Source organism: Pongo abelii, chromosome 4, assembly GCF_028885655.2.
Source record: "Pongo abelii isolate AG06213 chromosome 4, NHGRI_mPonAbe1-v2.0_pri, whole genome shotgun sequence".
Lineage (NCBI taxonomy): Eukaryota > Metazoa > Chordata > Mammalia > Primates > Hominidae > Pongo > Pongo abelii.
In genome coordinates, this window is record NC_071989.2 from 120,851,144 (window position 1) to 120,864,298 (window position 13,155).

The 13,155-nt window shown below is 36.7% G+C and overlaps 1 protein-coding gene across 17 annotated transcripts in view; it reads left to right on the forward strand.

The window, feature by feature from the left end:
- The window catches only part of APC (APC regulator of WNT signaling pathway), a 140,455-nt gene that overhangs the window by 86,130 nt on the left and 41,170 nt on the right, over positions 1-13,155 (forward strand). For 14 of the 17 annotated variants that reach the window (XM_054555816.2, XM_054555817.2, XM_054555823.2 and 11 more), the window contains one exon: positions 8,663-8,767. The exons of the other annotated variants lie outside the window; for them this stretch is intronic. In XM_054555816.2, coding sequence (XP_054411791.1) covers positions 8,663-8,767 — 105 coding nt within the window. The remainder of the gene's footprint in view (positions 1-8,662; positions 8,768-13,155) is intronic. 17 annotated transcript variants of the gene reach the window in all.

A 13,155-nucleotide genomic window follows, 5' to 3' on the forward strand; every position in this document is an offset into this window, starting at 1 on the left:
GACTAACCCTGATTCTGCTGAGAGAACATTAAAAAGGGAGAAAAAAAATGAGAAGAATGTGACTAACTCAAGAAAAAAAACTTAAAGAGACTTACATGGAAAAATTCACCAACAAAACAACCCACCTAGATCACCCTATGGGGTAACTATAGTTGACAAAATCCATTCTTCAGGCATAGAGCTTCATTTAACTTTTTCATAGATAGCCCGCTCTTGAATATAAGTGGACACTAACTACCAGACAGTATAGGTCATTCTAGGAAGGTTCAATATCCAAATAAAAGGAGTTCCAAAAAGAAAATGGAGAAATTGGAGACAAGAAATTAGAGAAATAAATCAAAATTTCCCAGAAATTTTAACAAGGGGCTTAGTTTTCCAAAAAATTGGTCTCTCCAGTATCTAACATCATGTATAAGAATAATCCTACACTAAGGCACATCATGAGGAAATTTCAGATCACTGGGGATAAAAAGAGTATTCTAACAACCTTCTGGAGAAGGAAGAGAAAACAATTTTTATATAAAGGAAGAGGAATACAAATGCCTTTACATTTGTAAATAACGGCACTGGAAACTGGGAAGTAGGGTAGCAGTGTCTTAAAAAAAATTTTTTTTTTTAAACAGACATGGAACTAAGTCTCTTAAAAAAAAAAAAATAGGATGGTCTAGCTGGGTTGTTTTGTTGGTGAATCCTTCCATGTAAGTAAGTCTCTTTAAAAAGTTTCTGTCCCCCAGGCTGGAGTGCAGTGGCGCAATCTCGGCTTACTGCAACCTCTGCTTCCTGGGTTCAAGTGATCCTCCCACCTCAGCCCCCGAGTAGCTCATGTGCCACCATGCCTGACTAATTTTTGTATTTTTTGTAGAGACAAGGTTTTGTCATGTTGCCCAGGCTGGACTCGAACTCCTGAGCTCAAGCAATCTGCCTGCCTTGGCCTCCCAAAGTGTGGGATTACAGGGGTCAGCCACCGTGCCTGACCCCTCTTAAAACTTTTGAAAGAAAATATGTGCAGCTATGTTTTGACCCCAGTTCTTTGACACCACTGTATATCCTCCAGTTGGGTTCAGTTTTGATCCTAACTACCCAGAGTTAGAGTCAACTCCACAAGTAAAAGACAAAGTCGATCACAAGACTGTCCACTTCAAACACCAGCCACAAGTTTTGGGTGTCCCTAAGCCACCAGGACTGCTGCCAAGCTGTCTATAAATTCCACCCCTGTGTGAGTGTGCTGTGGTACCATTCCATTCTGACACTAACTACCCAGAGTTAGCACAGCCCGAACAGGTTAAGAGCCGACTCCTTCACAAGACTGCTCCCACCTCAGATGCCAGCCACAAATGTTGGGTATCTCCAGGCCACTCACATTTCTGCCCAGTGTGTTACAAATTCCAGGCTTCCCACATCCCCTTCATGTTCAGTAATTCATTAGAATGGCTCACAACTCACTGAAAGTGCTGTACTTAGGATTAACGGTTTTATTATAAGGATACAGATCAAGAATGGCCAAATGAAGAGACATATGGGGCAAGGTCTAAGGAAGCGGGTAGGGATGGGGATGGGGGTGCAGAGATTTCATGCTTTCTCCTAGTGGAATCTAGGCATGTCACTCTTCCAGCACTTCATTGTTTTGTTTTTGTTTGAGACAGAGTCTTGCTCTGTAGCCCGGGCTGGAGTGCAATGGCATGATCTTGGCTCACTGCAACCTCCACCTCCTGGGTTCAAGCGATTCTCCTGCCTCAGCCTCCCTAGTAGCTGGGATTATAGGTGTCTGCCACCATGCCTGGCTAATATTTTGTATTTTTAGTAGAGATGGGGTTTCACCATATTGGCCAGGCTGGTCTCAAACTCCTGACCTCATGATCTGCCTGCCTCGGCCTCCCAAAGTGTTAGGATTACAGGCGTAAGCCACTGTTCCTGGCCTTTTCCAGCGCTTCAGTGTATTCACCAACCAGAAAGCTGCACTGAGTTTTGGTATCCATAATTTTTATTGGAATTTTATTCTGTGGGCATGATTAATTAAATAACCCTTGCCACATGAGGATTAAACTCAATTTCCAGCCTCCTTCTCTTCCTGGAGGTCCGTCTGGCCCAAAGTTCTAACTCTCTTATCACATGGTGACAGCCACCCATCTTTTTGCTCTCTGGTGGCCTACCCTGAGTTGCCTTATTAGCATAACACACACCCCTATCATTTGAGAAATTCCAAGGGTATATGAAGCTCTCTCAGGTACAAATGAACAAAGACCAGCTATATTTTTTATTATACCATTCTAGCCTTTCATCAAAGTGTTAAATTTGAGAGTGGAATAAAGACACTTTTAGATAGGCAAAGTCTATCTAAAGTCTATAAAAGGGTGAGAAAAACACCCTTTTCTGGAACCTATTAAAGGATAAACTCAAGTGAAATCAAAATGTAAAGCAAGAAAAATGAATTTTTGGAACTCAAGACCCAGGGGATTAATACAAGAGAAAGAGGTGAGTGAGACTGCAGAGTAAAGATGAAGGGACATCCTGAGATAAATGGTAAAGAAAGCAACCAGTCCATATTGGAACTATTGAGAGGATTCTAGGAGAGGTTAAGTCCAAGAAGATGAAATCAGCAGAATACCTGCTGTTTCTGAATGTATTGAAGGGAAAGAAAATGTACACAGTAGGAAAGAAGCTGAGGATCAGTCATATGTACCCAGAAACCCAAATGAACAAAACAATAAAGATAACCTTTAACTCCATGGACAAGAAGAAGTTGTAAAGGAAGGTGATCATAGTATACCACCTGCCAGCTACGATTAGAATTTAATGTCAAAGTAATGTAAATAGTGAAAAATTTGTGTAACAATAAAGTGGAACTGAAATAAAGCATTCAACTGAAAAATGCAGAACTAGCCATTGAAGCAGGTTATTTGGAGATCGGAGGGGGTGAGTATCCCCCCTTCCCCAAAAACTCAGCTGAAAGAGATTACAAAGAAAGAGTTCTTTCAAAAAGCATTTTCATCCGTGTCTGGCTTTTTTAATATCTGAGAAACTTTGGATTTAGTACATCTGAATCTGAAATATGTAGAAACATGTATTTGCTAAGTAGACAGTTTAAGTACAATGTGATAGTCATAATCCTAAAAGCAATTTAACATGACTGTCTTAAGCAAATACAAGTCAAATATTTGTGATTTAAAGAATGTGTTCATTTTTGCAATGGACTCTTTTTTTTTTTGCTCCTTTTCAGTTCTGTTGGTATTGATGTATGTAGCATTCTACTTATTATGACCCTTTTGGCTTTCTACTGAAGTTTTTAATGTGTCTTTCGTCCTTAAGCAAATTCGTTATGGTCTATTTTTTAAATTATTTTTAAATAGGCAGTGTTTTGGTTTTAATTGAATAGCTTTAGTTACAGTTAGTTCTCTTCCCCCCATCTTTCTTGTGTTCTGATTATTACTGTTTTGCTGCATCTAACAGGTTTTGATATTTCTAAATCAATAGTCACATTTTTTTCTAGTTGATTCTTTTATTTGTATAATATAAAATAGCCCTCTATTTTATTTAATGCTGTTCACCTTGAATTTCATTGTAGTACCATTTATTAATAGTAATCCTCATTTTCCAGTACTGTTACAAGTTTCAGGTTGGAAACTTGTTTGTGTTTCTTGTATCTGTTCAAAACTTTTTATTCATATTATTGGATTTAGGGCAGACTGTCTGCTACTATGATCCAATCTCTTATTGCTTCCTTTTGTTATGATAATAGTTACATCAGTTGCATTATTCTGATAGTTTGTAAATGTAAACCAAAGGAAGGTGCCATTTCACATTTAAGAAAGAACAAAACCACTTTTTACAGTTTTGCCGTTTGTGGGTTGTTTATTGCATTATTTTATTCTTCTAATGTAAGTTAGAGGGAGAAGCTAGAAGATGGAGAAAATTGGATATTGGACACTTGCAAATTAGTTCATAGAGCAGTAGATTTAAGAAGGGGAAAAGCTTCTGCCAAATAATTTCTCTATCATGAAGCATATTTCTTATAGCATTTTCTTTGGCTACCTGTATTATAACTCTGGTTTAAGGTCTAGGTGCTGGACATGATTTAAGTCTAGTAATTATTACACATGATTCAAAACTCAGAAGTTACGTAAAGGTATGTGAGGCAACCAGTGCTGTGACTTTCTTGTGTGTTCTTCCAGACATAGTTTATTTATTGACAAGCAAATACATTGGGTGGAATGGGAGCTGTGAGGACAATGCAGTGTGTCTTAAAAGATAATAGCAAATGAAGAATACTTACTAAAGTCACAGTATTCTTGCAACTCATTAATAAAGATAAACACAACTCAACTTTTAAGTGGGCAAAAGATTTAAATAGGCATTTCACCAGAGAAGGTATATATAGGAATGGCAAATAAGTACATGAAAATATGCTCAATCATTAAGGAAATGCAAATCAAAGCTCAAGTGAGATACTGCTTCACACCCATTATGATGGCTTTAATCATAAAGGCAATAATAAGCATTGACGAAGATGTGGAGAAGCAGGATCCCTCATTGCTGGTGGGAATTTAAATAGTACAGCCACCATTTTAAGACAGTTGAGTGATTCCTCAAAATATTAAACATATAGTTATGTGACTCTGCAATCTTACTCCTAGGTATCTGGCCAAGAGAAATGAAAATATATGTGTACACAAAGACTTAGACTTGTATGTTCGTTCACTAGCAGCATTTTTTCATAATAGCTTCAAAGGAGAAACAGTGCAAATGTGTATCAACTAGTGAATGAATAAACAAAATTTGTTGTATCCCTTCAGTGGAATATTATTCAGCAATTAAAAGTAAGTTACTCATGCAGAATTTATAACATGGATGAACCTCCAGAACATGCTAAGTAAAATAAGCCAGAAACATAAGTCCATTTATATCTAATGTCCAGAAAAGGCAAAATTTCTAAAGACAAAAAGTACATTAGTGGTTGTCTGACTATAAGTGGAAATGAGGATTACCTGTAAATGGACAACAGGAATTTTATTGGAATGATGAAAATCTTCTAAAACTGGATTACAGCTGTGCTTGATAAATCTAAAAGTCATTTAATTGAACATTAAAATGGATAGATTTTGTGATATTTAAATACCTCACCAAAATTTTGTTTCAAGTTCTATCACCTAAAGTAGAAAACCTTGGAGAAGTTGTAAAGCAGCTATGGAAGTGAGGAAACTAGTTAGAATTAATCTTTCATAATAGTGAGCAACCACTTCTTTTGTCTTCAGTGTATCAAAGTGCAGGCAGGCCTGTAGCCTAGGATCAGTGAAAGAATAAAAAGAAGTAATTAGGAAAGAGGAGGGAGGAAAGAAAATGAAGATAGTAAATGTTAAATGGTAGTTTGGGTTGGAATTGCCTGGATTGGAATTCCAGCTCTGACTCTGCCATTTACTAGATATGTGACTGAAAGCCGGTTACTTATGTTCTCTGTGCCTCCATCTCTTTATCTATAAAATGGGGATAATGGCCGGGCACTGTGGCTCATGCCTGTAATCCCAGCACTTTGGGAAACTGAGGTGGGCAGATCACTTGAGGTCAGGAGTTCAAGACCAACCTAACCAACATGGTGAAACCCTGTCTCTACTAAAAATACAAAACATAACCAGGCATGGTGGTGGGCGCCTGTAATCCCAGCTACTCGGGAGGCTGAGGCACAAGAATTGCTTGAACCCGAGAGGTGGAGGTTGCAGTGAGCTGAGATTGTGCCACTGCACTCCAGCCTGGGCAACAAAGCAAGACTCCATCTCAAAAAATAAATAAATCGAATGGGGATGATAATACTTCATAGGGTTAGTTTGAGGATTAAATAATAAGTGCTAAGTGATTAGTGCATAGTAAACACTGGGTTTTTTTAAAATGTTACCATATGCATCATCCTTCACCATCATCAGTCACATTTCTGGTTTCTCCCACTTGTCTGGCTTTTTTTTTTTTGACACAGTGTCTCAGTCTCGCCCAGGCTGGAATGCAGTGGCACTGTCATAGCTCACTGTAATCTCAAACTCCTAGGCTCGAGATCCTCCCGCCTCAGCCTCCCTAAGGGCTAGGATTACAGGCCTGAACCACTGTGCCCAGCCTCTCTGGCCTTTATAGACTCATCTTCCTTTCTCTGGACATTAATTAAGGGTATTTCCTAAGGCTTATTTTTCTTTTCTCTGTATCTTCTCTTCCTAAGCAGTCTCATTTATGCTTAGGGTTTCACTGACCATATATATGCTGATGGCTGTCAAATTTATTTTTCTAGCCCTAAGCTCTGTACTAAATCTCTGTGTCAGCTCTACATCTCCACTGAGTCATGTCAGGGGCACTTTAATACCGGGCGCGATGGCTCATGCCTGTAATCCCAGCACTTTGGAAGGCCAACAGAGGTGGATCGGGAGGTCAGGAGTTCGATACCGTCCTAGCCAACACAGTGAAACCCCATCTCTACTAAAAATACAAAAATTAGCTGGGCATGGTGGCGGGCGCCTGTAATCCCAGCTACTAGGGAGGCTGAGGCAGGAGAATTGTTCGAACCAAGATGGCGCCATTGCACTCCAGCCTGGGTGACAGGGCGAGACTCTGTCTCAAAAAAAAAAAAAGGCACTTTAATATTACTCAACATATTCAAAACATAATTAATGATCTGCTCCTCCTAAGCCCTCTTTATTACCCCACCTTCCAACAAAAAACCTTCATCCTCCCTCAATATTACCTATCTCTGTGAGGAGTAGCACCATCATTATTGAATTGTGTGAGCTAAGGAACATAGGAGTAATACTCGACACCAGACCTCTTCCTCCACTCCCCATATCCTGTCAGCGAACCCGACCAGATTTTCTTCTATGTCTCCACTTCTTTTATCTCTGTCACTGCTTCCCTAGTGCATAATGCCACTGTCTCATACTTACATTAATACATTAGCCTCCTAACTGGTCTTTCCTGTTTCCTCCCTACTTAGACCATTTAAAATTTGACTTAAAAAAATAAATTTATTTGCAACTTTATCCACTAATATATTAGTATTAATTATGTGGGGGCAATCCTGCACTGGCCTCACTGTAACTTGCAAGTAGAAAAGGCAAGAATGCCATCTAAGAATCACAGAAAAAGGCATTAAAATCAGATTTTTTTTTATCATATTCTTTTTGTTCTACTTTCCTCCTTATTTTTGGTGCTTCATCCACACCATGATTCGTTGACATGCTAAAACAAGCCACACTCCCTCCTACCCTGGGTCCTCTGCATATGATCTGTTTTACCCAGAACACTCATCCTCTACTCCTCCCCTTTGCCTAGTTAACTCCTATTTACTCTTCAAGTCTTTACTCAAACAGCACTTCCCAAGAGAGCTCTTCCAAACCTCCAGACTATATATCTCTCTGTTATATATACTTACAGCACCTTGTACCCTTCTTTCATGACATTTGTCAATTTTACCTTTATTATTTCTGTCATTATTTGACAGTGTCCCTGACTAAACTGTAAGGTCCAAGAGTGCATAGAACAATGTCTAGTTTTGCTAGCACTGTATTCCCCAGCATCTAATGCAAGTAACTAACATAGTAGATTGTCAGTAATTTTCTTTAAATATATTGACATCTTCACTTAAGTTAGTGTCAAATCTTTGTGGTCTTAGATTCATTTTGTCTCTAGGTTGACTTTATATATGTATATCCTTGTGGATTTCATTGAATTCTATAGCGTGATTTTCAGATGGTACTAATTATTGTTATATTTCTGGATTACTGAGTGCCACCTCACTTTTGCCAGCATATAACTAATACTAGTTTATTGATGGAAATGTTGCATATAAATTAATTTTTTAAGTCACATTTTTTAAATGATCTAGGAAAGCTTGATGTTTAAAGAAATTACGTTAGGAATCGTTTTGTAATTTAATTATCCACTGTTAGGTCAGATTTTTATGTATAATTTTTATTTTAGATATTGTTTTCCTAGAACAAGCATATAGGTGTTTCTATAAACGACAGTGAGAAATTCTTTTATTTCTTTAATTTTGTGGTGGTATTTTTATAAAGTGACTGCTTTGTACTAGGGATAATCTGTCTTGAAATGACTGCTTTTACTGGATGTAATCTGTCATTTTAATTTCCTCTTAACAGATGGTGGTTGCATTAGGAAAGGCTTTGGGTTTTATTCATATCAGAATCTAAGAGCCTATCATTTTATTTCACCTAAATTTTATTAGAAGATATACATATATATATATTCTATGTATAAATATACCTAAGTAGAAGATATTTTTAAGCTTAGGTAATAGTTTAACTGTTGTATTTGCAGCTCCATTAAATGTCAGAATCATGTGACCTTGCAGAAAAGATAGTTATTTGTTCTACTTGGGTTATGTCCCTGATAGTAATGTGAGCGCAGCTGGTAGAGGATGGCTTTCCTGTGAGTCTCAGAAAATCCTTTGTCTCATGCAGCTCTAGTGCTCAAGGGACACACTTCACTTTCCCCTTACCGAGATAGTCGACCGCCAGTCATACTCGAGGTCATGAAGTGTAATACGCAGTTCCATGCCTTTATCAGTCTGTATAATTGATGCATTCAGAGCTTTAAAACAAAAAAGAAAAAAAGCCGTGGGCTAAGAAAGCCTACACCATTTTTGCATGTACTGATGTTAACTCCATGTTAACAGAGGTCATCTCAGAACAAGCATGAAACCGGCTCACATGATGCTGAGCGGCAGAATGAAGGTCAAGGAGTGGGAGAAATCAACATGGCAACTTCTGGTAATGCTCAGGTAAATAAATTATTTTATCGTATTTTTTAAAATTATTTAAATATCAGAAAAGTATGAAGCGAGATGGTTCTAAGAATGATCTATAAATCTTAACCTATTTTCTTAGTCCTGAATGCATATATGCAGAAGCATTCAGTACCAACGTGCTGTCATTTCTCTTTATTATATCAGCAATAATGCTGTAAGGATTTTCTAGATCTATTTCTATAGCTATAGATTGTGTGTTTATGTTTTAGTCTAAAATGATTGTGAGTAGTTTTTTTTTTAATAACTCTAAGCCGCATTTTGATTATGCATATGATTTGACCTAGTTATTTTTGCTTGCCTTGAATAGGTTTGCTCTTTCACTAAGACATTCAATGTAAAGACATTTTTATGGTTTTTTTAAGGCTTTGTTATTTCCTGTTGTACTTAAAAATTATATAAATCTAGAAATCCAAGTCTTACTGAAAAAGATAATTGTAACGCACACAAAAAAGTAAGGAGACATGGCCTAATTGTGCTTAATATTACCACATCATTTTCAGCAAAATTATGAAAGTAAACTTTTTTTTTTACATACAGAACTATTATCTTGTTATGCTACCATCAGTTGTCTTATTAGATTTTTATTGAAATACAGTGCAATAGGACAGAATTTTTCTTTAGGGTGTTCTGTATTCTCCAAATTTTCTTCAATGAATATTTTTATAGTGGAATGACTTTTTAAAAACAGAATTTCACTAAATTGTTCTTAAAGGTAATTTTTCTACTGTTCATACAGAAAATTTTCTTAGTCTCCCTAGGTTACTTTTGATAGTATTGTTTTTAAGAATATGCTTCTATTAGTTCATTAAAATGTAAAGCTTAAAATGTCTTATTATTAAGTATTTAAATTTATTTTACTGAGTTAAAACATACTTCATTCAGTATTACTAGTTAGCATTATATTGGAAAACAAGTGGTAAATTAGGACAAAGGCAATCACGTTTAAACAGCACATTTGAGTTATTTATCTGTCTTTTGTTTAGGGAATTAGTTGCAACATTTATATATTCCTACACATATGTGCAAGGAAGAAAAATTCAATCTTATATGACAGAAAAAAAATTTCCATAGGAATAGATCTACTCTTAGTGCTTTGGGTCATCTTCCAATTATTATGTACTTTGGAAACCTTACCTATCCAGTAAGCTGGCTATGATAAATTGGATCCATATTACACTTACTACATCAAAATAAATTCTAAGTAGATTAGATTTAATGTCAAAATGAAAACCATTAAAAATATAAAAAGATTAGAAGAAAATGTTGGTAGCATTTTTATAATCATGATGTAGGTGGGAGACCCATAAAGAAAGGATTGATAGATTTCACATTACAGCATGAGACTTCAGTATGCCAGGAAATCATAGCGAGATTCCAAAACAAACAACCAAGATCACATTATTTGCAAACATTTATGACGTGTAAAAAGTTAAAATTCAAGATGCAAAAAACAGTATTTATATACCAACTATTTAAAGAGTATCTTAAAATGGTTCCAAGCCATCGTAGAAGTAAAAAAATAAATAATAATTTTAAAAATAAAATTAAAATGGGCAAAGGATATGAACAGGAAATAAGAAATTAAAATGACTTGTAAACATGGAAAGATGATCTACTTTACTAATCATGATATATAAATACAAATTAAAACTAAAGTCAGATTTCGTGGGGGGGGCCATTGAGTTGGCAAAGATCAATAACACTCAGTAATGGTGAGCCAACAGGCATTCTCATATATTGCTTTTAATTACATGACATGAAACAGCCTTTCTGGAGAGCAATTTTGTCAAATGTATCTAACATTATATATAATGTGCCTGTTGTGAAGCTCATCATTACAACATCTAAGATTTTATGCTAATGAGATAATCAGTCAAGAGTGATCAGACATGTTTGAAGAGATTCATCATAATATTAACAATAGCAAAAAGTTAGAAATAACCTAAATGGACATTGATCATAAATTGGTTAAATTATTAGTCAGCTGTAGATTAAGTTAAGTGGCTCTGGAGTCACCAAACCTGGGAAATCACACTCCCTCACTAACTAGCTTAGTAACAAAAAGTCTCTGAGCTTTAGTGTTTCCTCTTTAGTAAAATAAGATGATGATAAAACCTCTACCTCATAGAACAGTTGGGAGAGTTAAATGCGAGATACCCTTAACACAGTCCCTGGCATACAGTCAGCGCTTAGTAAAAGGTAACAGATTCTGTTGTTAACAACTGTTAATAATTATCTTTAAATTAACAAATATGTAATATATATCAGATACTGTGTTGGAGTCTAGAATTGATCATTGAAGAGGACAGACAGTCCTTGGCCTCACGGAACCTATAGGGTACATCCATGCAAATATTAAAAATGATAAATTACATCTCTATTTATGTAAAGATCTAATTTTTAGCCTTCAGTGTTGCCTTTTCTAGTATATCCTTCATATTATAATCAGTTATTCTTCTAAAACACAAATCTGATTATATCACTTATTTGTTTAAACCTTTCAGTGGCTACTCACTTCCCATATATTAGAATCCAGATTCTTCATGTTGCTTACTCTTCCAAGAGTATCTCACAATATTTGCCCCCATTTCTCACCACTCCCTCAACTTCAACTTCTTCAGTTCCTTGAGTATGTCCAGGCCTTCCACAAGACATTCCTTCGGCCTGAAACTGTCTTCTGCTTCAGTTCATATTATATGTTTTACTCATCCTTCCCCACCGTTTAAATGTCACTTCTTCCTGGACATTTTCCTTGTCTCCACCTACCTGGAATAAATAAAGTACTCTTTGATACGCTGTATTCCTGCTCTCATAGTGCTTAGCACAATTTATCACTGGTTTAATTGTCTTCCTTCCTTCTTAAAGTCCTTTAAGCCACACCTGCTCCTCACTGTATGCCAAACAACTAATATGTACCTGGCAGAGAGCATTTATGTTGAATATTAATAAATATTATTGACTTAGGTAATTATAACTTTTTTTTTTTGAGACAGAGTCTCACTCTGTCAACAGGCTGGAGTGCAATGGTGGGATCTCAGCTCACTGCAACCTCCACCTCCTAGGTTCAAGCAATTCTTCTGCCTCAGCCTCCCAAGTAGCTGGGACTACAGGTGTGTACCACCACACCAAGCAAATTTTTGCATTTTTAGTACATACGGGGTTTCACTATGTTGGCCAGGGTAGTCTCAATCTCTTGACCTCGTGATCCACCCGCCTCGGCCTCCCAAATTGCTGGGATTACAGGCGTGAGCCATTGCGCCCAGCCAATTACAACTTTTTTAATTTAAAAAAAGCAAGTATGCTGGGCGTGGTGGCTCACACCTATAATCCCAACACTTAGGGAGGCCAAGCGGGAAGGATTGCTTCAGGGTAGAAGATCGAGTTCAGCCTGGGCAACATAGGGAGACCTCGCCTCTGCAAAAAAAAATAAAAATTATCCATGTGTGGTAGTCCCAGCTACTTGGGAGGCCGTGTGGGAGGATCACTTGAGCCTGGGAGGTCAAGGCTGCAGTGGGCTATGATCATGTCACTGCATTCCAGCCTGGGTAACAAGGCAAAAAATATTTTTTTTAATTTTTATTTTTTGTCTAAAAAATAAAAAAAAACTTAAAAGCAAGTAAGTATGATCTTATTATACATATGTATAATGTATGTATATGCATAGAGAAATGTGTGGGAGAATGTTCTTTAAAATGTTACCAACAGTTATCTCTGAGTGTTGGGATTTTTGTGGGTTTTACTTCCTCTTTTGTGTATCGTTTTATTTTTTGTAATGAACATGTATTACTATAATTTATAACACCCAAAACCCATTTTCATTTTGGGAAAATAGAAGAAAGCACTGTCTTGATTTCCGTTGTGTGGTAGTTTAGGTTGTCGTACTTCGGAGTCCTGCCATGACATACATCATGTCATTTATGTCAGTATAGGGATGGCAGAGGAAAAGATCTATTGAAAATAGTAAATCAGGGCCCGGTATTCATTCTTCCTTTAAGTGATGAACTGTGATAGTGCTGTGGATTCAGAGGTAAACATAAGTATGTTTGTTTAGCAGTAGCAATCATAGACTTGCCCACCATATTGGTGTTTGTATGACACTAATGCTGCTAATACTATCTGGTTACTTTCAGTCACTGTTTTAAAACAATGTTGCAGCTATTCCCAGATCCTGATGTAGATGTGTGACCTGTATCTGTGGGACTGTGATTTGTTATTCCAAAAGTCCTTTCATCTAAATAGAATCTATACACATGACCACCTCTTGGGGTTTATTAGTTTGTTTTGTTTTATTATTTGCTCAAAAGACAGAAGCCACCAACACTAATTGAAAACGAAAATCAGTCTCTTTGACTTTCTCAGGA